General features: G+C 45.3%; 1 protein-coding gene across 10 annotated transcripts in view; it reads right to left on the minus strand.

Annotated features, from left to right (window-relative positions):
• acaca (acetyl-CoA carboxylase alpha) overlaps positions 1-27551 on the minus strand; it is a 61686-nt gene that overhangs the window by 13019 nt on the left and 21116 nt on the right. For 5 of the 10 annotated variants that reach the window (XM_014138099.2, XM_014138096.2, XM_014138098.2 and 2 more), the window contains 32 exons: positions 27311-27457; positions 26989-27177; positions 26777-26877; positions 26580-26668; positions 26172-26296; positions 25935-26048; positions 25716-25829; positions 25508-25597; positions 25211-25329; positions 22733-22756; positions 21570-21719; positions 20842-20985; positions 20577-20679; positions 19441-19548; positions 19126-19182; positions 18816-18860; positions 15669-15710; positions 14651-14866; positions 14372-14527; positions 14009-14233; positions 12829-12984; positions 12146-12292; positions 11683-11952; positions 11260-11357; positions 10893-11013; positions 10192-10302; positions 4932-5075; positions 4643-4763; positions 3613-3709; positions 2756-2852; positions 2509-2644; positions 2234-2411 (listed from right to left, as the gene is read on the minus strand). In XM_014138099.2, coding sequence (XP_013993574.1) covers positions 2234-2411; positions 2509-2644; positions 2756-2852; positions 3613-3709; positions 4643-4763; positions 4932-5075; positions 10192-10302; positions 10893-11013; positions 11260-11357; positions 11683-11952; positions 12146-12292; positions 12829-12984; positions 14009-14233; positions 14372-14527; positions 14651-14866; positions 15669-15710; positions 18816-18860; positions 19126-19182; positions 19441-19548; positions 20577-20679; positions 20842-20985; positions 21570-21719; positions 22733-22756; positions 25211-25329; positions 25508-25597; positions 25716-25829; positions 25935-26048; positions 26172-26296; positions 26580-26668; positions 26777-26877; positions 26989-27177; positions 27311-27457 — 4034 coding nt within the window. The remainder of the gene's footprint in view (positions 1-2233; positions 2412-2508; positions 2645-2755; positions 2853-3612; positions 3710-4642; positions 4764-4931; positions 5076-10191; positions 10303-10892; positions 11014-11259; positions 11358-11682; positions 11953-12145; positions 12293-12828; positions 12985-14008; positions 14234-14371; positions 14528-14650; positions 14867-15668; positions 15711-18815; positions 18861-19125; positions 19183-19440; positions 19549-20576; positions 20680-20841; positions 20986-21569; positions 21720-22732; positions 22757-25210; positions 25330-25507; positions 25598-25715; positions 25830-25934; positions 26049-26171; positions 26297-26579; positions 26669-26776; positions 26878-26988; positions 27178-27310; positions 27458-27551) is intronic. The other 5 variants (XM_045692347.1, XM_045692346.1, XM_045692350.1 and 2 more) reach the window with 2 other exon arrangements.

Below are 27551 nucleotides of genomic sequence, written 5' to 3' on the forward strand. Positions count from 1 at the left end.
GCCTTCCTCTGACACCGCCTAGTATATACAGTTGAAGTCGGAAGTTTACATACACCTTAGCCAAATACATTTAAACTCAGTATTTCACAATTCCTGATATTTAATCCTAGTAAAAATTCCCTGTCTTATGTCAGTTAGGATCACCACTTTATTTTAAGAACGTGAAATGTCAGAATAATAGCAGAGAGAATGATTTATTTCAGATTTTATTTCTCATCACATTCCCAGTGGGTCAGAAGTTCACATACTCTCAATTAGTATCTGGTAGCGTTGCCTTTAAATTGTTTAACTTGGGTCAAACGTTTTAGGTAGCCTTCCACAAGCTTCCACCAATAAGTTGGGTGGATTTTGGCCCATTCCTCCTGACAGAGCTGGTGTAACCGAGTCAGGTTTGTAGGCCTCCTTGCTCACACAAGCCTTTTCAGTTCTGCCCACAAATTTTCTATAGGATTGAGGTCAGGGCATTGTGATGGCCACTCCAGTACCTTGACTTTGTTGTCCTTAAGCCATTTTGCCACAACTTTGGAAATATGTTTGGGGTCACTGTCCATTTGGACGACCCATTTGCGACCAAGCTTTAACTTCCTGACTGATGTCTTGAGATGTTGCTTCAATATATCCACAGTTCTCCTTCCCCATGAGGCCATCTATTTTGTGAAGTGCACCAGTCCCTCCTGCAGCAAAGAACCCCCACAACATGATGCTGCCACCCCCGTGCTTCACAGTTGGGATGGTGTTCTTCGGCTTGCAAGCATCCCCCTTTTTCCTCCAAACATAATGATGGTCATTATGGCCTAACAGTTCTATTTTTGTTTCATCACACCAGAGGACATTTCTCCAAAAAGTACGATCTTCGTCCCCATGTGCAGTTGCAAACCGTAGTCTGGCTTTTTTTATGGCGGTTTTAGAGCAGTGGCTTCTTCCTTGCTGAGCGGCCTTTCAGGTTATGTCGATATAGGGCTTGTTTTACTGTGGATATAGATACTTTTGTACCTGTTTCTACAGCAGCTTCACAAGGTCCTTTGCTGTTTTTCTGGGATTGATTTGCACTTTTCAAACCAAGTATGTTCATCTCTAGGAGACAGAATGCGTCTCCTTCCTGAGCGGTATGACTGCTGCGTGGTCCCATGGTGTTTATACTTGCGTACTATTGTTTGTACAGATGAATGTGGTACCTTCAGGCATTTGGAAATTGCTCCCAAGGATGAACCAGACTTGTGGAGGTCTACAATTTGTTTTTCTGAGGTCTTGGCTGATTTCACCTCCAATTGACTCAAATGATGTCAATTAGGCTATCAGAAGCTTCTAAAGCCATGACATTCTCTGGAATTTTCCAAGCTGTTTAAAGGCACAGTCAACTTAGTGTATATGTAAACTTCTGACCCACTGGAATTGTGATACAGTGAATTACAAGTGAAATAATGTGTCTGTGAAAAATTACTTGTGTCATGCACAAAGTAGATGTCCTAACTGACTTGCCAAAACGATAGTTTGTTAACAGGAAATGTGTGGAGTGGTTGAAAAACGAGTTTTAATGACTCCAACCTAAGTGTACGTACACTTCCGACTTCAACTGTAGGTCCTGGATGGCAGGAAGCTTGGCCCCAGTGATGTCCTGGACTGCACGCACTACCCTCTGTAGCGCCTTACGGTCAGATGCCGAGCTGTTACCATACCAGGCGGTGATGCAACCGGTCAGGATGCTCTCGATGGTGCAGCTGTAGAACTTTGAGGAGCCGGGGACCCATGCCAAATCCTTTCAGTCTCCTGAGGGGGAAAATGTGTTGTCGTGCCCTCTTCACAACTGTCTTGGTGTGTTTGGACCATGATAGTTCGTTGGTGATGTGGACACCAAGGAACATGAAACTCAACCCGCTCCACTTCATCTCCATCGTTGTTAATGGGGGCCTGTTAGGCCCTCCGTTTCCTGTAGTCCACAATCAGCTCATTTGTGTTGCTCACATTGAGGGAGAGGTTGTTGTCCTGGCACCACACTCCCAGGTCTCGGACCTCCTTCCTATAGTCAGTCTCATCGTTGTCGGTGATCAGGCCTGTTGTGTTGTAAGAAAACTTAATGGTGTTGGAGTCGTGCTTGGCCACGCAGTCGTGGGTGAACAGGGAGTACAGGAGGGGACTGAGCACGCACCCCTGAGGGGCCTCAGTGTTGAGGATCAGCTTGGCAGATGTGTTTTTGATTACCCTTACCACCTGGGTTATGTTCAGAGAAACTCACCGACTGTCCTTGTCAGCATACATCTCCATGTGGCGGGGGTTGATGGTGGGGTCTATGACCACCCAGGACCCTCCTCTGAGCTCTGCCTGGGGAGGGATGTACACCAGAACAGGCTGGCGGTACTCTCTCAGCCCATCCACGATGTAGGCTCCAAACTTCAGCACCTGGTCATACATGTCTGTGGGAGGCACAGGAGTGGGATTTTATATCAGAGACTGAAAACCCACAGACACAGGTATAACTAAGATATTTAGAAAACATCTGTTTTCTGGTACCTTTCATGCCTCCAGAGAAGCCCCTCCAGTTGGCGAACACCATGAGAGGGAGGCCCTCGCGGTTCAGGTCCTTAATGGCCTGTGACGTCTTAAACGCAGAGTCAGGGAACCACACCTGGCCTGCCTGCTGGATGATCTGAGGATAGGACAACAGAGGGTTACAGTAAGTGTGTGTGTATTTCTCTGTGTTCATGTAAAACAATCTGAATTAGGACACAACATATTGTAGGTATTGAAAGGATGTTACCTTGGCTTCAGAGTCCAGGTTGGCTGGATCGGCTGGGATTGACAGCTCCACAGATCTAGTTTCCACAGCAACCACTCCAGTAGGTATGCCACCTAGCCTGTGAGAAAGAAGAGGGTCATATCAGGACAGGACACACAACTATGACACTGAGGGCTGATAGGAGGGTCGTTCCACCAAACGAGTACCTTTTGGGTAGTGTAACTTTGTAAAATAAATAAAAACATGTCCCCTCATTTGAACATTCTGTCATAAAGAGTACATGTTCAACTTATTAAAAAGTATGTTTTCCCCATCTCAAGAGCTTAAATAAAAACAAAATCACTATAGTAAGTGCCTCTTAAACGGATAGTTCGGGATTTTGGCAATGAATCCCTTTATTTACTTCCCAGAGTCAGATGAACTCATGGATACCATTTGTATGTATGTATCTGCATCCAGTATGAAGTTAGAGGTAGTTTCGCGAGCCAATGCTAACTAGCACATGCTAGCTGTACCCAAAGACTTCTACCCTTTGTGCTAAGCTAATAAGCATTGGCTCGCAAAACTAACTTCAAATTCCCTCATGCTGGACACAGATGCATAAAAATGGTATCCACGGGTTCATGTGAAAAAAGGGCTAGAGGGGTTTCACTACTGGAGAATGTAGATCGACTTGCATGACCTTCAGAGGAAAGATCTCAGGCCACTTAATATATTTCCTGCATGGTTCAAACAAGATTCTGTTCTATAACCAAGATGACCATTGAAGCTCTGCGGACACACGAGAATGACTTGGTCTTAATGCTCTGGTATGTTTGACAAAGGACTAATAGTGTGTCTATATTGCTTAGAAATAGTGGCGTGATGTGGCTCCTTACCTGGCTCTGCCCACCACCACACTCTGAGCCCAAGGCTGCATGATCTCCATGAATGAGCCATGGTCAAAGAACCCACTTTGCCACGGGCCCTTTGGAGCTGCAGAAAGACAGAGAGAGAGGAGAGCGAGAGAGAGTTTTAATATTTGATTATTACAAAGTAAACATCTGTAAATGAGAAATACCATTTGCCCTTATTTGGCAGAAAAATACATTTTTTCCCTCCAGATGCTGACCATACACTCATGTCATATCCATGCGGCCAAAAGCAGAGTTTGTTTTATATTTTGAACAGAGATCTCCAATCTTCAGACGGATGAGGCTGTAAAGAGCCTTGCTCAGCTCTGCTGTTCCTGGCAGACAGAGCGACAGGGCTAGTCCAAGAGGTTACCATTCAATTAAGCCTCCCCACTCATCACAGCTAAAGACATGGACTGCTCTGCCTCGCGCACCACCCCTCAGTCTCTTCCTCTGCCCAAAGTTGTAATTACACTGATATGGAATCTGCTCGGGCCTGACCATGCATGTAAAACCTAAGCCATCCATTCCCCTGCTATCTCCACCTCTTCATCCACCCAGCGAGCCCAGGATTCACAGCGTCTCTCACAGTGTCTGAATGAGGAATATCCCCCCTACAGCAAGCCTATAACCCTCTCTAACAGTCAGGAATTAGTTTAACCCCTGACCTCATGGAGATCTGCCCAAAATGATAGCAGCGCAAATCACATGTCAACCTTTAAATGACAATCAGCTGCTGTTTCACACCTGCTGAGGCAGACTGGATACGAGGATGAATGACTACTGTACACGTAGGTTGTTATTATTGTTATAATAATAACAATAACAAGAGAATAACAGGATCCTTTATTGCACACCGATGGAAAGATTAGATAGAGTTGGTGATGAGTGAGGTACAAAGTTTACAATATGTTGGAAGTGAAAAGCAGTTATTTCTCGTTTGTGGGGTACTGTAAAATGTTTAAGAAATATTAATCTCTGAGGAAAAATTAAAAATAAAAAGAGGGTTACTTACTTTGGCCGGGGCGTCCTGCCAGCATCCAGCGGGGGTCATAGGGAGCCTTGGTGGGCATAAATTCCACCAGCCGGTCTATGGGGTCCTTGGCATTGATGATGGGCACAGGACTAGATCGGTCCTATTGGGGACAAACATTCAAGAACTCGTAGAAAAAAATTGAAACATTGCCTCTGAATTTAACAGAGCTTCACTGTGAGTAGCTAACAGCATAAAGGTACATCTGCATTGGTTAAGCCTAAATGAATGGACAGTGGAATACATGTTGACAGTAAGAGCTGATGCTTACCTTGGGCATGTAGGAGAGCCAGTGCAGCAGCATGTGGACTCCCTCAAAGTCATCACACACAGTGCTGTGGGTCACACCGTTGTTGTGCATGATCTGAATCCCACCCAGCTGGTTGTTGGAGGTGTACACCTCTCTACCCAGCACCTACGGGAAAGAAGAGGGGGGTGATGTCATTCTGTATAATAATCGCTAATTCTTCCTTGGTAGTGTCAAACTATGTAAGCCAATTTCCCTATAAACTACAAGCCAAGAGACCGCCAACCATATGTAGACACTAGATAGTGGGGCGGCAGGGTAGCCTTAGTGTTAGAGCGTTGGGCTAGTAACCGAAAGTTTGCAAGTTTGAATCCCCGAGCTGACAAGGTACAAATCTGTCGTTCTGCCCTTGAACAAGGCAGTTAACCCACTGTTCCTAGGCCGTCATTGAAAATAAAAATTTGTTCTTAACTGACTTGCCTAGTTAAATAAAGGTAAAACCTTTTTTTTTTTTTTTTTTAAATACAATAATGGGTATTTTTATGTTGAGACACCCATTCTTCTCCCTACAGGGCATAGTGAACCAAGCCCTTTGAGGCTTAGGGCTGAGGATAAAGGGTGGTGTCACCAGGGCTCTGGTCCCTGGGGCTGTGGATCAATAGGATGACACACACATCTGAAAGGGGACAGGGACCCCCCTTGCTCTCCACCGTGGCACCGCACAGCCTCGTCAATACTGTCGATCGGTGGCTAGGGATCACTGCATCACGGCGGTCCGCTAGCATCCAGCTCTCTCCCTCCCAGGGGTTATTTGTAACCTCCAGAGTGAATTAATACCCAAGGTTTCTCCTCCCCGACACAATCGACAGGAGCTGTGACAAAGAGCTGCCCGCCCGCACCGCACACTGCCTCACAGCCGGTTTATGAGCATGCACACGCATACACAAAAACACACAGTGAATAGCATGTGTATGAGACTGCCTGTATGTGTGCGTGTATATTGTGCGTCTCTCCTGGTGTGAGAGGCTAATGAAGGATGGCATGGACCCATTAACCTCCACACACACACACACACACACACACACACACACACACACACACAGCGGTGCAGGGGACACAGTTCCGTAAAACACAGAGGTGCTCGTTGATCACTCAGCTCTCACCTCTTCACCATCATTTACTTTCTCTGTTCCCATTAATGGATATGTCCCTGGCTACAAATCCTGGGTGCTCTCCTAAAGCTGTCAGGCCAGCCCGTGGCCCCGGGAAGCATTGCAGTCACCTTGACAGGCAGACACAGGGCCTCTGTGCCACCGGGCTGGGCCTTGGTTCATTAACATTCCACAGCAGAGGGAGAAAAGAGGTAGGGTGGAGGCACGAGAGAGGGACGTAGGCTCTTTTAGTGGCCCACTGGGATATTTGTACCAGTAGTTACTATCCAGTCACCATACAAATAGGAGAAAGATGTCCATCAGTGAATGAAATGAGTGTCTTTAGATGACAGACTGTATCTACGGCTTTGGTGAACCAGGGAGTCTATGGGGATATAATATGAAGGCAAGGTTATAGTGAATGTCTAGGTACATTTTTCTGCCATATTATTGTTGAATGGACGGTCCATCATTGTGACATCCATTTGGGGAAAACTATAGATTTACCGCTGCACTGGTAGATGTATACATTTCTCAGTAAATCTATATAGTTTCCTATTTAAACATTTACTGTAACACAATACATTTGTAAAATTGTGATATATTACATAATCTTCTGATGTTTCTCTAGCATCCCACACACACACACACACACAACACACACACACACACACACACACACACACACACACACACACACACACACACACGAGCTTGCAGCAAAACCTGCAAATGGAAAGGCGCATGTTGTGTTTTGTCATGCGGCGATTTGTCATGTAATTTGTTATAAAGTCATGTTAATGCAGAGACGGAGGCAGGGAGATGGGGAAGAGAGACGGAGGCAGGGAGATGGGGAAGAGAGACGGAGGCAGGGAGATGGGGAAGAGAGACGGAGGCAGGGAGATGGGGAAAGCAGTGGGTAGTCAGTGCTAGTGGAGCCCTGAGAGAGAGAAAACAATCTGCCTCAGCAAAACTTTTCATTCTAATTGGAGACAAATGATATGAATGTCCTTCGCCCCAGCAGCAACCTCAGGCATCACGCTGCTATTTCTATGCAAACAACAACTTGATGCTTCTCTTTCTATTATTCCACCAGGAGCTGCAGCAGAATGACTGGGGAGACGAGGGGGGGGGTTCAAACACAGAACAAGGGCGAAAAAGGCCTGATCACTGAGGTGGAAAACTGCACACTGAGTGAGAGAATAATATGTGATCAGAAAACACCATTTTAATTTGCATTGTTAGATTCAGACGTAATGCAGTCTTCCTGCCTCCATACTATTTCAGAGGGAGCTCTCTTACGGGATAGCTATCCAATGGCTAACGCTCTATCCTTACAGAATACAGTAACAAAACTACACACACTTTGTCCTCTTCCTCAAATTAACTGCAAAATAAATGGCATGACCGAGTAATACATATTAATAGTGAAATTCCAAATTAAAATGCAGATGCGCTAATTGCATGAACTAAGGAACAATCTATGTGCGTCACAGATGAGAGCACAGCACACATGAACATCGCCTATTCTTTTTTTTTTTAAACACAGGACAATTAAACGAGTATAAAATGCCCTTCACGGTATCCGTTTTTTAAATGGTTCATTTAATTATGTGTAGTCTTGTTGTTAGTGATGCATGGTGGTGAGTACTACAGCTGAATATACCTTTTATTCATCAGACAAAGAACCAATGTCCCTTCGCAGACACTGCACTACAACCAGAGGAAGAAAAAAATGATAACTCTAGACCAACTTTACTCCACACACAGAGCTGCATACAAAGCTCTCCCGCCCTTCATTTGGCAAATCTAACCATAATTATATCCTCCTGATTCCTGCTTACAAGCAAAAACTAAAGCAGGAAGTACCAGTGACTCGCTCAATACGGAAGTGGTCAGATGACACGGATGCTACTCTACAGGACTGTTTTGCTAGCACAGACGGGAATATATTCCGGGATTAATCCAACGGCATTGAGGAGTATACCACCATCAACGACGTCGTCCCCACAGTAACCGTACGTACATATCCCAACCAGAAGCCATGGATTACAGGCAACATCCGCATCGAGCTAAAGGCTAGAGCTGCCACTTTCAAGGAGCGGGACACTAATCCGGACGCTTATAAGAAATCCCGCTATGCCCTCAGACGAACCAACAAACAAGAAAAGCATCAATACAGGATAAGATTGAATCCTACTACACCGGCTCTGACGCTTGTCGGATGTGGCAGGGCTTGAAAACTATTACGGACCACAAAGGGAAACCCAGACGTGTGCTGCCCAGTGACACGAGTCTACCAGACGAGCTAAATGCCTTTTATGCTCGCTTCGAGGCAAGCAACACTGAAGAATGCACGAGAGCACCAGCTGTTCTGGATGACTGATATAACGCTCTCGTTAGCCGATGCGAGCAAGACCTTTAAACCGGTCAACATTCACAAAGCCGCAGGGCCAGATGGATTACCAGGACGTGTACTCAAAGCATGCGCAGACCAACTGGCAAGTGTCTTCACTGACATTTTCAACCTCTCCCTGACAGAGTCTGTAATACCTACATGTTTCAAGCAAACCATCATAGTCCTTGTGCCCAAGGAAGCGAAGGTAACCTGCCTAAATGATTACCGCCCCGTAGCACTTATGTCAGTAGCCATGAAGTGCTTTGAAAGGCTGGTCCTGGCTCACATTAACAGCATCCTCCCGGAAACCCTAGACTCACTCCAATTTACATACCGCCCCAACAGATGACGCAATCTCAATCGCACTCCACACTGCCCTTTCCCACCTGGACAAAAGGAACACCTATGTGAGAATGCTGATCATTGACTACAGCTCAGCGTTCAATACCATAGTGCCCACAAAACTCATCACTAAGCTAAGGACCCTGGGACTAAACACCGCCCTCTGGAACTGGATCCTGGACTTTGTCAGGCCATCCCCAGGTGGTAAGGGTACGCAACATGTCCGTCACGCTGATCCTCAAAACTGGGGCCCCTCAGGGGTGTGTACTTAGTCCCCTCCTGTACTCCCTGTTCACCCACGACTGCGTGGCCAAACACGACTCCAACACTATCATTAAGTTTGCTGACGACACAACAGTGGTAGGCCTGATCACCAACAACGAGACAGCTTATAGGGAGGTCAGAGAACTGGCAGTGTGGTGCCAGGACAACAACCTCTCCCTTAATGTGAGCAAGACAAAGGATCTGATCGTGGATTACTGGAAAAGGCGGGCCGAATAGGCCCCCATTAACATCAACGGGGCTGTAGTGGAACGGGTCGAGAGTTTCCAGTTCCTTGGTGTCCACATCACCAACGAACTATCATGGTCCAAACACACCCAAGACAGTCGTGAAGAGGGGATGACAACACCTTTTCCCCCTCAGGAGACTGAAAAGATTTGGCATGGGTCCCCAGATACTCAAAAAGTTCTACAGCTGCACCATTGAGAGCATCCTGACCAGTTGCATCACCGCCTGGTAAGGCGCTAGAGGGTAGTGTGTATGGCCCAGGACATCACTGGGGCCATGCAGGACCTATATACTAGGCGGTGTCAGAGGAAAGCCCATACAATTGTCAGACTCCAGTCACCCAAGTCATAGACTGTTTTCTCTGCTACCGCACGGCAAGCAGCACCAGGACGCCAAGTCTAGGACCAAAAGGCTCCTTAACAGCTTCTACCCCCAAACCATAAGACCGCTGAACAATTAATCAAATGGCCAATTACATTGACCCCCCCCCCCCCCATTTGTTTTGTACACTGCTGTTACTCAATGTTTATTATCTATTATCACTTCCCCCCTACCTACATATACAAATTAACTCAACTAACCTGTACCCCCACACATTGACTCATTACCGGTACCCCCTGAATATAGCCTGGTTGTTGTTATGGTACTTTTTACTTTAGTTTATTTGGTAAATATTTTCTTAACTCTTCTTGAACTGCACTGTTGGTTAAGGGCTTGTAAGTAAACATTTCACGGTAAGGTCTACACTTGTTGTATTTGGCGCATGTGACAAATAAAGTTTGATTTGATTTGAACACTGCATCCAAGCAGAATCTCTCTCAGTATTTCAGTTTTGTGTGCCATGAGGTACAGCTAGGACAGGGTGAGTGATACTGGCCCTTACCTTGTTGAGTGCTCCAGCCCCAGTGAGGATGATGTGGGAGTTTTCCACCTGGATGGTCCTTTGACCCAGCCTAACCAGGTAGGCTCCGATCCCGATTGCTCGACAAGTCACCTGAAGAGAGAAGTACACACAGCCTGGTTAGGAAACCACTGGTCAAGTGCATGTCAGTGATCAGGGTAAACCAATTCTTAGAGTTGCCATCCTCAGATTCTCCGGTACTTCTGTATACTTTTCAGCCAGTAGTTCTAAAAATAGCCAAAAGTGCATATCTGCAGATATACGTGCACCACGTCATTGTTCTCTCTCTCTGCTGTGTGTGCATCTTGCTAGCTGTTACTCAAATGGCTAGGGCCTGAAACCCATTGGCTAGAACTCGAATTGTTAAGGGGCTGGCCCACGTGGGGGAAAATGGCACGTCACAGCTTCCAGAAAAACATCCGCTTTCAATATAAGGATTTCTTTGCTAATTGATGTAAGACAGTAATTCTGCTCATATATTCTACATGTACGAACTACACATTGACACATCCATCACGTCTGAATCCATGTTTAAAAATATACTTAGTAGTCATAGTTCCGGAGCTTGTCTTTAAGTAGTAACTTCGACATGAAAGACAGTTTCGAATTAAAGAGGTGTTAAGTCCACCATTCCTATAAGTGCTGTGCATAGGCCTGTGTGTGTCGGTACATCCAGTGCGTACCAGGTTCATGGTGATGACCTTGTCATAGGCCAAAGAGGACTCTCCAGCAATCATCCCGGAGCCCTTCAGGTTCTCCACCCCCAGACCCTCCTCCTTCCCGATGATGTCAGTGATCTTGTACCTGAACAAGGAAAGGCTCAGTCAGACATCACGCTTTTCTCGGTGGAAATCATCACTTCAACCTTATTCCATTTCTCCCATTGTACAAGGGGCTTTTCATGTGTATTCATGCACAGTCCATTGACTCTCTTAATTTGTTGATTTACAGTTTCTCCGTTGGCCTAATCCAGTGAGCTGGATGTATTATCTGTATTGAATAGGGTGACAGTGAATAATAATATGGCTGAAGGGTAATGTCTGGACTCACCTGGACTCTCCCTCATCCTCTATGTGTTCACAGTGAACAGAATTCAGGGCTGACACCTTCTTGTAGTCCTGAGGGGTCAGGTACAAGTACTTGAAGCCCTGGGGAGAGAAACAGACTTTGCATCAGCAGACTGCGAGGGGCGGGCATGGGTAGATTAATCAATCAAATCAATTTATTGGGAAAAAAAGATGCACCGAGTACAACCCAGGGGATTCCACGTTAAAGCAAATATCACTTGTTTCCAACGTGGTCCCCAATGGAATACAACAATACAGACAAAACAACAGTAAATCCCTACAGTACAAAACAGCATCACAATAGAACCATCTGCTAAGAGACCTACAACACTAATCTCCAAATCAAAATAGAGTTTCAATTCTTCAATAGAGGTCTACACCCCCATGCCCCCTTCTGCCAGCTGACCTTGTAGGGGTCTGCCGTGTCCTGCCAAGCTACATGGAACATGTGTCTGATCTCCTCTGCCAGGCCGATGCGGGCACCGCTGTTGGCAGAGATGTAGATACGAGGGATGCCACTCTCCCTGGACATCTCTGAGGCCTGCAGGAACAGCAGGTCCTCCTGCGGCCCAAACGAACCAATCTTGTGTGTGATGTCATTACTGATCACAATGATCTCACGCCCTGCCGGGTACTCCGGGGTCCTGATGGTCATCCGCCAGGCCACCATGCCAATCTAGAGGGACACACACACAGGTACACATTCATTTATGTAGTCGAGACATTACTGTTGTATGAATTTTCACAAAGACAATACCCATGCAATACAATAACCTGGCAAACAGCTACTGAACAATCCTGCCAAAGAAACACAGAGACACCTACAGATCAGAAATGGAACTGCAACTTTAAAAGGAGTTACTTCTCACCTCGTTCCCTCCTGGTAGACGGTTCATCTGCACCAGCTGTCCCTGTGGATCCAGGACCAGCTCAGTGAAAGTGAGCAGCTCAGAGGGCAGAGGGCATTTGGGCAGATGGGCGAAGGCTTTGGTGGACTGCCACAGCTTCTTTAGAGCCTGGAGGAAAGAGTAACCAGAGACACGAGGGACTGCTGCTCATTCTTAATATAACAACCTTACTGGAAAGTGATAACATGCAGGGTTGAGGTCAATTACATTTCAATTCAGGTTAGACATTTTAATTAATGAATTGGACATTTCCCATTATTTTACAATGTGAAATCTTCATTTCATGCATTGGATTTCAATTAACTTCCTGAATTGACCGAATTGAAATGCAATTGACCCCAAACAGTGCTCCCGACTGGTGCAGTGGTCTAAGGCGCTGCATCTCAGTGCTAGAGGCGTCACTACAGACCCTAGTTCGATTCCAGGCTGTATCACAACCGGCCATGATTGGGAGTCCCATAGGGCAGTGCACAATTGGCCCAGTGTCATCCGGGTTAAGGTTTGGCCGGGGTAGGCCATCATTGTAAATAATAATGTGTTCTTAACAGACTTACTTAGTTAAATGAAATAAAAACATACAATCATGTGTTTTTATGTACACCATCAACGGAGACCACTGTGGGCCGTTGTGTCACGGCCCGTACCTGTCTGACCATCTCAGGGAAGTCATAGACGTAGGTGGTTCCCAGGGACTGGGCCTGGAAGCGTTTGGACTGCAGCAGGTCCTTTGTCACATATGGGGTGTTGATGAGCATGCCATGTAGAGGACCCTGCTTGTCCCCATATGCCTGGAACATGATCTGGAGGAGAGGGGACTCAGAGTCACTCCCCACACACAGACACTAGATGCCCTTTGCAGCACACACATCTACAAAAACAACACAGAACCCAATATGTAATGAGGACAGACATCAGGCATGGACCGTATTCCAAGATAAACATGAAATGGTGAGAAAGGTGTTTAGAGTTGTGGAATCAGTTCTATCTACATAGGAGACCATGTTCTTTAAAATCCCAATCAGCTGTGCACATCGCACATCCGTCTGATTAGGTTCTTTGACCAGACCTGGCAACCTGAGCGGTCCTTTCACATTGGAGACAGGAGCATATCGACTCCTCAGAATGAGAACACAATAGAAGTAATTTTTTAAGAAAAGAAGCGTTAATCTAACACATCTGGCTATTGAGACTTTGTCATGGACCTACAGTAGCATAAGGTAAGAATAGGTCTGGTGTCACCGGTGCTTAAGTGTTAACGAATAAGGCTAAGCTCAATGCACCGGATCCTCACTTAGCACCATCTACCACCTCCAAAATAGAACCCAGATTCATTAAATGAATAAAGGTACCTGCCCAGAATATAAATGGGAAGCGTTACATTTCAGTATTTCTCTCTCAACTATGGTTCACAGACTGTAGTAGTGGGGGTATTATTTTTCTTAACCACTCTTAGCTTCTGCATATGCTCTCTGCCTATGACCATTTGATTTATGAATCATTTACCCTGGAATGGGATGACATATAGATGGCTGTAACTTACCTGTTCTCCTATATAAAAGGAAAATATCATGATCACTGCTAGTCTTGTCCAACAGGATGGCCAGACCACTTATAGAACCCTCAGCTCCACTTTACACAGTGGACTGACTGATCCACAGTTGGCATGTCATTTATTTCTTAACTAAACTTGAAAATACTTGAGCAAGAACCAAGAGTGGCCCATTAAAAGGTACATTCTGGGAGCTGAGGATTATGTATGAAGCTGCTTCCCCGGCCTGTGATTGGATGGGAGTGTGGGGCGTGAGGGACGTGCGAGCGCCCCACCTGTCGGTCTTTAGGCCCCAACTGTCCCGTACGGGAGTCGGTGACCTCCTTGTACAGGCTGATGTCCAGGTAGTAGCCTGACTCGTTAGTGAGGAAAAGGCGGATGGGGATCTGTTTGCCTGTGGGCGTCAGCCGGATGTTGATCTTCAGCTCAGCCTGCAGGACCCGGAGCTTCCACAGCCTACTGCCATAACGCATCACCATAGAGCGCACCGACTCCTCAATCTGAGCATGGTTACACAGAGAGAAGTTTGTTATCAACATATACAATAGCAAAACACATCACTACATGTACAGTGTACAAACATGTACAAAACCAATGTACACAGTGCATGTACAGGTCTTGGGTGTGCTGCCACTGACCTTGGAGGGGTCCATGATGACGGTGGGGACAAAGTTGAGGAAGATGTGATTGCAGTCGGTGCGTACAGTGGTGTTGTTGAAGGCCACTTCCAGCTCGTCCATGGCCTCCAACAGCAGACGCTCTGCCTCATTGTGGAGGTACTCAAAAGACGCCTCCTGGAGATGAGACGCAGGACGGAAGCAGAGGTCAGAGAGGGACACATTTTCATAGACAAACTGAACAGGTAGAACAATCAAAACACACACACACACAAAGCAGTGTGTCATTATTGCTCTCACCTTGGTGACCAGGTCTGAGTGACGGATGATGGCCCGGACAAAGAAGCGGTAGTCTGTGACCTCTATGCCCACCTCCACACGGGCAGCGCCCAGGTAAAGGTGCATCTTGTGGTTGGCACAGGGAATGGCGGTCAGGGCAAAGTTACGCATGCGGTTCAGCTCCAGCTGGAAGGCCAGCGCTGGCTCCAAGTGACGGTAGATCCTGTCCTCCTCAAACTGGAGACGCATGGTGACAATTCGTTACATAGCAAGGCAGTCGCACAAGACACCGTCAGACAGCAGGACACAGCAAGATACGGTCACACCAACCAATGAGGGTTCAAGAGATGGGAATGATCTTTCCTCAAGGCCTAGAAATGACTTATCCAGTTAAGGCTATTCTACCATCATCCCCAATATTAATAGCTGCAGAACTCAGGGAACTTGGCTGTTTCAGGAGCATTGGGTTTGTATAAGAGTAGAGGGTGCCCGCCAGCCATACACTGCATTAAGTAAATTAAATCAAAGGCAATCTCAGCCTGCTAATGGGTGTAATTTCTCTTAAATGGAGACGTCATTAAACAGATAATTACGGTAATGAGTTTGTGGTGCCATTGTAGTGAGCCTATCAGGGGCCTAGGCAGGGGATGAGCCATCATTGATCATGTTGGAGAGACTTTCAGTGCCAACGAAGGGGTGAGCAAGGACAGTGGGAAGGTACTTCTGCAACCATCTTATTCAAATTGCCTCACCTCAATTGTAGTCATTATGTGAAATTGACACTTGCCTAGTTGAAACTGGCTTACCTCTTCCACTGTAACTCTAGTCTACACATTGAGAAACATGGTCATTTGGGCTCATCTTTCATCTCAGTAATATATTCAGTCTGTGTTTGCACTTCAAATATGAATTCCCTTATCTTTTTGGGATGGATTCAACCCGTTTATTGACCACTACCACTGAGCAGACCATTCCCTATTATTTGATGGTAGCCCATAAAGCCAGTGTTCATATTGACACACAGTGTGAAGACACTAACCTTGTCTCTGGATCGGAAGGTGAAGAACTTGGGGAACTCTCTCTGTGTGGGAGACAGACAGGTGAGGAGAGAGAGTACAGTTAAACAGATTCTCATGCTACGAAGAACACACGTTGCCAACCTACCAGTTCTACTGGTTAAGACTGGCTAAGAATGACAGTTAGGGCTTTGAGTCCAGGAATTCAAGGATCCCTGCTACGCTGCAACTAAGGGTGTTTTCACATATAGTCCTCTTCACACTTTGTCTCTTTTAGACAATTTTTGTGAACTCGGTGTGGTTGGCTTCATTTTTTATCCAGTATGAACACTCCAATGGAACTCAGACCCCTCAAAAGAGCCCCTGAAGCAAACCCATTGAAAGGTGGTCTGAGTTTGGTTCGCTTGAAATCCCCTGTCCAGTTCCCTTTTTTTAGGGCAATGTGAACACAAAGCTCCCCAGGGTCGCTTGTCATTCCCGCACCACACACTAGACTACTGCCAGAACCCCTCACACTAGACTACTGCCAGAACCCCTCACACTAGACTACTGCCAGAACCCCTCACACTAGACTACTGCCAGAACCCCTCACACTAGACTACTGCCACACCGCTCCCCTGCCATAACCCCTCACACTAGACTACTGCCATAACCCCTCACACTAGACTACTGCCATAACCCCTCACACTAGACTACTGCCAGAACCCCTCACACTAGACTACTGCCATAACCCCTCACACTAGACTACTGCCATAACCCCTCACACTAGACTACTGCCAGAACCCCTCACACTAGACTACTGCCATAACCCCTCACACTAGACTACTGCCATAACCCCCTCACACTAGACTACTGCCATAACCCCATCACACTAGACTACTGCCAGAACCCCTCACACTAGACTGCCAGAACCCCTCACACTAGACTACTGCCACACCGCTCCCCTGCCATAAGCCCTCACACTAGACTACTGCAACACCGCTCCCCTGCCATAACCCCTCACATTGGTACCACAAAAGAGAGAAGATGATAACGTGCAGGTTCAGATTTGTTTGTGATATGTGATCTATAGGCTAAGAGAGCTTCATAAACTGTTTATTCGCAAATAACTGCAGATTAAATAATGCTCTAATTGACAATTGTACACCCAATGTAGGCTACTGCCCCTTTAAGAGCTAGAATTTATTTGTGCCCTATTATCACCAAATATGTTCACACTATTCAAACCTGTTAATAGCATCTTCTGATTAAAAGTATTTTGTCTCATAACTAAACGCAGTTAAAAGCTTCCAAAATAAGCTTCCAAAATGTAAGTAGGTATATTTAGCTGTCTGATAACATGTTCTGATGGAATGGCTTTTCCTGCACATTGTAAAAACACAGAGTGCATTGAGTGAATGTTGGAAAAAGATTTTGGTTCCTTTCTAGATAGCAATGTGAATACAAAGATAAGAGTTATTTTGCTGTTTTTTGCCCCAGAGTTCACTTTAAAGAGGACTGAGATTGTTTTTTTTTTAAAGAGGACTATATGTGAAAAAACCCTCACTCTCAGTTTGGTTCGCTTTGGGGGCTCTTTTGAGGCATCGGAGTTCCTTTGGATTGTACACTCCACCAAAAAATTAAGCGTACTGCACTGGGTTAAAAAATGTTTTGTCTGAAAGGGACCAAGTGTGAAAATAACCTAAAGTTACAGAACCATCTAGACTAAAAATAGACATGACATCTAGAGAACCCAATGACTGCAAGTGAAAATGACAGCGACATTCTAACAAGACTAAGCGGCTACATTTCCTTCTAAGGGTCTACATTTCTCCCTCAATAAGCTTAGATGAGCGCTATCATGTGAATTGCTGTGAGCTTGAAGAGGAACACTATGGCATCAGTCTGTGATCAGCAACAGCCTGTTTAACATTCAACAGCCCTGATCTCCTATTTGGCCTGGTGTCCGAGGGTGAAATTACAGTGTATTTTCCCAAAACTGCCTTTTTACATAATGACAGACCGCAACAGGCAGCAGTCACATCTGAACCAATGAATAAAACATTATCTTTCCAACAGGGAGTGCTTTGTGTTTCTGAATGCTCAAGCTAGAAGCCTGGTTGGCAGGTTTGTCTTTGATGATCGTACCCCACTTGGCCGAAACAATACTGGCCTAATTGCAAACACTCATCAACTCCATGTGTACATGATAACAAGAGAGCTGTCAGAGAGCTGTGTTCTAGTATGCCCACCACAAGCCTGTATAGAGGACTTATTTGATGACAACACAATGGTGTTAGTACATCACATCCCCTATTCTCTCTATAACAGAGAATACACGATTTAATATGTGTGAATACACTGGTCAGTGTAGTCTGAAGAGGGTTGGCTACTCGGGCTCCCGAGTGGCGCAGTGGTCTAAGGCACTGCATCTCAGTGCTAGAGGCATCACTACAGACACCCTGGTTCGAATCCAAGCTGTATCACAACCGGCTGTCATTGGGAGTCCCATAGGGCAGCGCACAATTGGCCCAGCGTCATCCGGGTTTTGCTGTTGTAGGCTGTCGTAAATAAAAATGTGTTCTTAACTGACTTGCCTAGTTAAATAAATAAAAATATTCAGAGGATGTGTCTCCCCTGTATGAGACACCAACCCACATAACGAGGGCAGCCACACCAACCCACATAACGAGGGCAGCCACACCAACCCACATAACGAGGGCAGCCACACCAACCCACATAACGAGGGCAGCCACACCAATGGCAGTGATTATCTCTCATCGGGACCCTTTCTTCTCTTAAAGGGTTTCCAGTAGATAACACAGCCACAAAGTCAGATTCCACAGCGATAGTCCAAATTGGCTTCTTGGTCTTAATTTAAGGTTAGGCATAAGCTTAGGTTTAAAATCAGATTTTAAGAAAATAAAATGTATAAATGAGCAGGGTTTAGCCATTATGATGACTTTGTGGCTGTTTTAACTAGTGACGACAGAGTCAAAGGGCTGAAGTCACGATGCGGGGAGAGAGAGAGAAGGGAACCTGGCATTTACCCAAATGTCTTTAGGCTCAAATGCTTTCATTTTCTCCCAGAATATAAAAGTTACTTTGAGTGCTTAAAGGAAAGAGTTGACAATACAGGAAGACAAACTGTACTGTTTCAGTCATCATCCACATCCTCCCAGGCTACTCACATGAAACCTCTGGTCCACCTCATAGTTGACCGCCTTCCTGAAATCCTGTCAGCACAAACACCACAGCAAAGGCAAGACATGGATACAGAGAGGGAAAAGATAACAAGCAAACAAAACAGCCAAATTTGAGATACAAAGTAGTCAAATTATAGGCCATTCCAAATTAAAAAAGTGACTCTCTCGTGCCGTCTGGATGTCTGGAGATTCAACCAGTATCACTGTGATTAAGATAAGATAGTTGACGGTGATTGGCAGAGTGTTGCTTAGAAAACCGAGGGTAGAGTAGGGGAGTGGGAATCTTAGTCCTCACCTTCTGAGCTACCAGGAAGGTCAGCCTGCGGATGCCATGTTCAAACAGCAGGGATTTCTGGGGAACAAAGACAGAGGAAGAGAAAGTGTGAGCAACTGGGAGGCAGGTGGCATGGCGGTTAAGAGCGTTGGGCCAGTAACCAAAAAGTTGCTGGTTTGAGTCACCAAGAAGACCAGGTGAATTGTTTTTGTTGATGTGCCGTTGAGCAAGGCACTTAACCCTAATTGCTCCTGTAAGTCACTCCGGATAAGCGTGTCTGCTAAATGACTAAAATGCCAATGCGTCCAGTTGTATTTCCTGAAAGGCTCATCTGACCTCTGACTGGGTGAACTCCCGGAACATGGCGGCCAGGCCGTCGTCGTCGATGTCACTGTCAGTCTTAATGGCCACGTTGAGGATGTGAACGGGCTCATCTTGGATACTCTGGGACACAAACATATGCAGGCAAACCTCAGTCATACAATTCAAAGAGAAAGTTGTCAAAACCAAAATTATTGGCACCCTTGATATTGGGCGCGTTCCTCTGCCTAGGTGTTGCTGACACCTGCCAGATTTACAATGCCTGGATAGGTATTTTATGTATAAGCTAAACACGTTACAGCAATCCGTCAGTCGATGACACTGTCGATGACATGGCACACAATCAAGGGTTGATGCATGCAATGCCTGAGCAGGGGAACGCAACCAAAGATGAGCAAAAAAAATACTACATGAAATAAACAATACAAACGCTGAGCTATATTGTAAGCTCAAATTTGTTTAGAAAAATGTATTATTTTATACTAACAATTGCTCAGAGAAAGAGATGTTGTTTAACAAGTAATACTTATTTTCTCCCAAAAAGATAGGGGTCAACATTTTTGGCACCCCTGTTTTCAATACTCCAGCACCTTCCCCTTGCAAGGATAATGGGACAGCCTTTTTCTAAAATGTTTTATGAGATTAGAGAACACATTGGGAGGGATCTTAGACCATTCCTCCATACATAATCTTTCCATATCCTTGATATCCTTAGTCTGCACTCATGGACTGCCCGGCAGGTAGTCTGACGGGTAGGAGCGTTGGGCCAGTAACTGAAAGGTTGCGGGATCGAATCCCCCCTTTAATTCAAACCACAGGTACTGAAAACAGAGGTGCCAATCATTTTGACCACTACTTTTGAGAAAATAACACATTACTTGTTCAACAAAATCTTTTTCTCTGAGCAAGTGTATTAACAATCTCTTTAAAAAATGACATCCAATATAGCTCAGTATTTGTATTATTTATTTAATTCAGTCTTTGTTGCGCATCTTTATCAAGGGTGCCAATCATTTCAGTCGTGAATATTGCGACTGTGTGAAGAAAAGCAAGGTCATTCTACTTTGTAGCATTGAACAAAGGGCTCTCTCTGTCACAATACTCTAGTGTTGCAATACACCTCAGAATCAGTGCAAGCAGAACATTCTGACCTTGGTGTCCTCCTCTCCATAGAGCACAGGGTTCCCTCCCTCTGGGAAGGTGGGGCTGTGAGGAGGAGAGTCAGAGAAACAGCTCATCACGTCTTGAATGTTCCTGAGGGAGTGGAAAGGACCACGGTTAGACACCACACAAACAGACACTTAAGGTAAAATCTAAGTATTACAGCTCTAATTCAATAACGCCATTTCCCAATGTGGGATAATAATAAAGTTATAATGTAATGATTTTGAAAAGGTCAAAGAGCCCAGCCCTCACCTGGTGAACTCCTGGAAGGAGCGGAAGGAGACCATGGCTCCCATGCGCTGGCAGGGTGGGGTGAAGGAAGTGTCCAGGAGGACGTCACTCACGCTGCCCATGTGCACCATGCCGTAGTGGTTCAGGTTGGACGAGAACGACATCCTGGGATCACAATACAGACAGCCATTAGACCGGGGTCCTGCAGCAAACGCATTCACCCACCCAGAGCAGGGCAGAGCCCATTTCTGGCCCAAAGGAGAGTCACCTTTAAGAGCCCCCCACCAGCCACTTCTATCACACACCAGTATTTATTATCTCTGATAAGCTGCTGGGACAGAAGGAACATTGACTCCTTATTCACTTCCAAACTAACAGTAATATAGCACCGTGTTCTCACAGAGATCAGTGAATGAGGATCGGAATATAAGAACTAAATATGCCTCTTATAGATCTGGATGTAATACTCATGGAGCAGCCCAGCAGCAGTGTTCAAACGCTAAGTGGTACTGTAGATTATGTAGAAGAACACATCTGTATAATGTTAGCGGACATGGAAGTGTTGTAGATTTTCCCTCAGCCAAACATAGTAGAAAGACCCAAAGTTCCCCCAGGTGTTTTTAGTATTCAGAGGTCCTCCTCTCCCCTCCACACAGAGGCCAAGTCCCCGTTTAGAGAGGTTAAGCCCAGAAAGTAGCCTGTTAGCCCACAGAATGATATATAGCCTAGAGGCTGCTATAGGGCCCAACCTGTCCACAGAGTCATCTGTATCTGGAGGTTTATTCTCCTCCGTTTTAGAATCATCCTTTGTTTTATCATCCTGTGCTTTAGTGTCCTGTATTTTACTGTCCACAGACACCGGCTTAAGTAGAAGAGGCAGGGGCAGGGCAGACAGTCTCCTGAGAGGACAGGACAGTAGCAGGCAGCACATTCAGAACACAGCTAGCACCACGCAAAACAGGGCATCTGATCTCACACAGAGCACTATTTGATAACATTTTGTCCCAGAATATTACACAGTAAATGTACATGTAGCCAACAACATCTTCTGACTCCCCATTTCTCACCGGAAAACAGCACAAGATCCATGATTTGCATACACACAATGTAGCGTACATACACTGACAATACACCCACAGAAAGACAGAATCTCAGTATGCTGCATCATGCCATGCTGTTACCATTGATTTAGGAAATGATCCATGATCAAACATATTCAGCTCCAATTGTAAAAATCTGATTTATTTTTGGGATAACTTGTAACACTTTACAGAACAAGCAGTATAGCCAAACATTTCAATAATGCCCAACGTTATCTTGTCTTGCCACAAAACGCAGTAAAAAAAATAAAAAAAATAAATATATATATATAATCTACACCCACACTGAACAGAAATATATGCGCAACAATTTAAAATATTTTACTGTGTTACAGTTCATACAGGGATGTAAAACAAATTTGTGCACAAAATGAGAAATAAGGTTTTTGTGCATATGGAACATTTCTGTGTTCTTTAATTTCAGCTCATGAAAAAAAAGAACACTTTACATGTTGCGTTTATATTTTTGTTAAGTGTAAATGGTAGAATTACAATTCGATTAAATTCTAAATGTTGCAGGCATTAAGGCTTTCAGTACGTTTTTCTGCAGATTGTTGACCATGCTGCTTTCTAGTCTAGAGCGTCTCAGGTCTACCAGAGGAGGCTGGTGGGAGGAGCTATAGGAGGACGGGCTCATTGTAATGGCTGGAATATAATAAATGGAACGGAGTCAAACGTGGTTTCCATATGTTTGATACCGTTCCACCTATTCCATTCCAGCCATTACAACGAGTCCGTCCTCCTACAGCTCCTCCCACCAGCCTCCACTGAGGTCTACATATTGGTTGCAATAACAAGAATGTGTACTATACCTGTTTAGAGTTGGGATGTTCCCTCTGCAATCAAACAACACTGATTGGTTAGTTAGGCAGGCAGACATCAGTTGGAGGAAGCAGTCAGGGCTCAGAGAAGTGTGTGTGAAACATACGAGTGTGAGACTATTGTGGATATGGTTGGCGTCTCATATGGTACATTTTGAACATTGTTATAATTTGTTAGGTTGTCAGGGAGTAACACAATCTCTCATGACATAGGCCTTATTGTTGACTTCAAGGGCTTCATGAACTAACAATGTATTACAAATGGCTGGCAGCACATGGGCTGGATGTTCAGTGGTGTCAGAACCTGTCCCTTTTACAACAAGACATTAAATGTGACACCCTAGAGCACTGTCATACAGCAAATGTATTGTCTCATAAACATACACATTGTACTCTAGGATTGATCCTCCAGAAATGCAACAATAGTCCTAAACCTCCCTAGAAGCCAATTCTTTGGTCAGGGTATCGGTTCATTCCCGAAGTGGGAGACATGCACGCAGCTAGCTTAGTTCCAATGAGGAAGGCAATCATGGTTGGTTAATGCAACTGGGTTAAACATTTTAAAATAGGTGAAAGCAGGTGCATGCAACAATCTGAGCATAGCAGTCAATGGGAGATGGTTACAACATCTCTCATGTCTGAGGGGTCAACACACTGGCTCACAGTTATTTATCAGCCATATGAAATTGTACATGGGCACAACAGCAAGAAGCAAAAACATGATCATCCACAACATTACACACAGAACATCTATGTATCTGGGATCTGTAACAGTCGACACAAACGCTGAACATGTACAGTACAAGTCCTGAGTTGCTCTCTGGTTTTGTGTTACTGAAACAGATGAGACATATCTTCAGAATATGTAAATCTTGTAGTCATCCAGTGGACAGATCGACAAAAGTGGGAATCTTATGCTGACAGAAGACTAGTTACAGTTTCCACTCACATATTTTTTGTAAACCAGAGAAAGTATTTGAGCTCTCACAGAACACCTGCTTTTATACATGAGGAGTGTTTTTCAGGGGTTGAACACAGTGGAATGTGGGTAAAAGAAGCATGACACCATGGATGAGAACTGGACCCTTCTGGAGATGGTGAAAGACAGTACTCTCCTTAGACTCTGGTTTCTGTTAGTGCTCATCTCCCATGTAGAACCACCTCCCATATAAAGGGCATTGGGAAAGTATTCAGACCCATTCACGTTTTGTTACGTTACAGCCTTATTCTAAATGGATTAAATTGTTTTCTTCCCTCATCAATCCACACACAATAACCCATAATGACAAAGCCAAAACAGGTTTAGACATTTTTGCAGATTTATTTAAAAAAATACAAAACTGAATTATCACATATATAAGTATTCAGACAATTTACTCAGTACTTTGTTGAAGCACCTTTGGCAGTGACTACAGCCTCAAGTCTTCTTGGGTATTGTGCTACAAGCTTGGCACACCTGTATTTGGGGAGTTTCTCCCATTCTTCTCTGCAGATCCTCTCAAGCTCTGTCAGGTTGGATTGGGAGTGTTGCTGCACAGCTATTTTCAGGTCTCTCCAGAGATGTTCGATTGGGTTCAAGTACGGGCTCTGACTGGGCCATTTAAGGACATTCAGAGACGTGTCCCGAAGCCACTCCTGTGTTTTCTTGGCTGTGTGCTTAGGGTCGTTGTCCTGTTGGAAGGTGAACCTCCACCCCAGTCTGAGGTCCTGAGAGCTCTGGAGCAGGTTTTCATCAAGTACTTTGTTCTGTTTATCTTTCCCTCGATCATGACTCCCAGTCCCTGCCGAAAAACATCCCCACAGCACGATGTTACCACCACCATTCTTCACCATAGTAATGGTGCCAGGTTTCCTCCAGACTTGACGCTTGGCATTCAGGCCAAAGAGATCAATCTTGGTTTCATCAGACCAGAGAATCTTGTTTCACATGGTCTGAGACTCCTTTAGGTGCCTTTCACTGAGTGGCTTCCGTCTGGCCACTCAACCATAAAGGCCGGATTGGTGGAGTGCTGCAGAGATGGTTGTCCTTTTGAAGGGTCTCCCATCTACACAGAGGATCTCTGGAGCGCTGTGCCTTTCCAAATCCAATCAATCAATGTCCAATCAATTGAATTTACCACAGGTGGACTCCAATCAAGTTGTAGAAACATCTCAAGGATGATCAATGGAAACAGGATACACCTGAGCTTAAGTTCGAGTCTCATAGCAAAGGGTCTGAATACTTATGTAAATAAGGTTTGTTTTTTATTTTTTAATAAATCTGCAAAAATACGTCTAAAAACCTGTTTTCGCTTTGTCATTATGGGGTATTGTGTGTAGATTGATGAGGTAAACAGTTAATTTAATCAATTTTAGAAAAAGGCTGTAATGTAAAAAAGTGAAGGGGTCTGAATACTTTCCGAAAGCACCGTAGAACCACCTCCCATATAGAACCATCTGCTGTGTGTGTGTGTGTGTGTGTGTATGTACCGGTTGGGGTGGGAGGTAGGCAGCATGAATTGGAACTCTACGATGCAGGTGTTGTCCTTCAGCTGTCTGTGCTGGACGCTGTTGAGCTCGTAGGCGATGTAGGCTCTACGTACGTACACCTGGGATGGGGAACACAGACACGAGAGTTAACACAGTAGAGATCTGGCTATAGTGGTGGATCATTACCTTTAATCCCCTGAAATGTCCCTCTTAGTTCATTGGCAAATACGGTTAAATTCTCTGGGCAACCAGCTACGGTGGCTTTGAATCCAAAAACCACGGTCTGCTTCCTCTCACCTCCAGGGCAGCCATCCGGACCACCTGGTTACTGTGGTAGAAGAAGTTGGGCAGCACATCAAAGATGGACGTCTCAGACAAGATCAGTTTCTACAAAGAACGGGAGAGAATTCAGAATCTTGAAAATGCCGTGAAAAAGTAACAAAGATCCTCAATTTACTGCCTTCAGAAATGCCAATAAAAAGTAAACAACGGCCATTGTCCCTACCTGCAGGTTCTCGATGCAGAACTGGTGTCCGTACATGTCGATGGCAGAGAGGAAGATGGACTCCACCTGGTTGTGGCGGAGCTCGTAGGAGGGGAGGTGGGAGGCGATCAGCACCTGAGGGGGAAACAGACGGGAGTGAGAAGATGACAACTCATATCCTGATCAATCACAAAAACAGGAAGAGACCCTTCAGAGAGACAGGAAGTGATGAGTGCTGACCTGGCGGGCGCGCAGTGCCACCTTGGCGTTGGTTGTCTTGCTGAGCTGGGTGAGCTCTGTCAAAATGGCCATCAGCTCGTCAGTCAGGGTGGGGTCACGACCACATAGCTGGTCCTACAACACACACACAAACTCTGGTCTTAGACAAACAGGAAAACACACAGTCAGTTGACTGTGTCACACAAACACTTAGGAATTAATCATGACCAACGTATTTCTAAAGAGGGAAGGACTTACAATGAGCATGGTGACCAGGAGGTTCTTCTTGGTGACCTGGGCGTGCGAGAAGATGTAGTTTAACACGTTGGCCATGTCGCCCTTGTTCTCCTCACGCAGTGTGAACACACACTTGTCATAGTGTCCTGGAATCACACACACAGTATACAGGATTCAGAGGAAAATGAAAATCAAACGGAGCTCAAAGTAAGGCGCAAATGAAATGTGTGTTGTCTAACAGTGCTCTCACATGGACAAATAGAGCAACTGCAGTCCTGAGAGAAGACCTTTGAATCCTATTTATAAATCAAAGACCAACAGGACTAAAAAACAAAGGCTCATCCTTTCCTTTTCCCCTTATACCAACCCAGGATACCCATTGCTTAACATAGCCTGCAAATGTTCACAGTAGAGTGTAATGTTCCTCACCATGCTGGAACTGGACCTCTACTTTGAGGTACTGTCTGAGCAGGTCCATCACCACAGCCTTCATGTGACCACGGATGCCACTGCGGTACCTGGACAGAGACAACATGGACATGGTCTGGCAGAGAGAATCAGTGTGAACACAGTATGTGTATTTATCATCAGCAATTTAAATCCCTTAAGCTGAGAGCAGGACTCACTTCTGCACCAGCTGTACGATGCTCTGAGTGTTCATGAAGAACACCTCTCTCTCCGACTTCCTGTTCAGAGTGGCAGCATGACTGTCCAGGATGTTGGCAATCTGGACCAAAGAACATACACAATCAGTCTGGTGTATTCCCAATGCACTCTCCATATAACCATAAAGAATGTAATAACCAACATGAATAATACAACGTGTGTGTGTGTGTACCTGCTGACTGGGGAACTGGCAGAGCACAGAGGTAATGTTGCTGGCGTACTGGGCCATCTCCTTCTTGATGCATTTCTCTACAGCGAGGGGGATCCGGCCTGACACACTGGTCATAATGTCCTGCAGCTCCAACAGTGGCAGGGAGGGGTCCCGAAAAGTCTTCATCAGCCTTTCCACCCATTCCTTTAGCTGGGGAAACACACAATATTACCAATTTAAAACAGATTAACGTATGAACACAGAATATTGGCATCTTTAGTTTTTACATTGTTGGGCATATACTAGTGTGTGTCTGTATGTACAGTAGTAGTGGACAACTTACCTTTCCACTGAAAAAGGGTTCAGGCAGGCAGAAGCCACTCATGATGTGCACAAGGTGGTCCAGGGTGCTGTGGAAGACCCTGTGGAGCTTCTCTCCTCTCAATGCCACCGCCTGGATGACGGGCAGGGCCCCGTGGTGCAGCTCCGCCTGAGAGACACGCACGTTACAAAATACTTCTAAAGTCTCACATGGAACGTTCTGTATACCTAATCCATATTTCCAGTACAAAATACAAGGAGCA

The sequence above is a fragment of the Salmo salar genome, chromosome ssa13 (genome assembly GCF_905237065.1).
Source record: "Salmo salar chromosome ssa13, Ssal_v3.1, whole genome shotgun sequence".
In the NCBI taxonomy this organism is placed as follows: domain Eukaryota; kingdom Metazoa; phylum Chordata; class Actinopteri; order Salmoniformes; family Salmonidae; genus Salmo; species Salmo salar.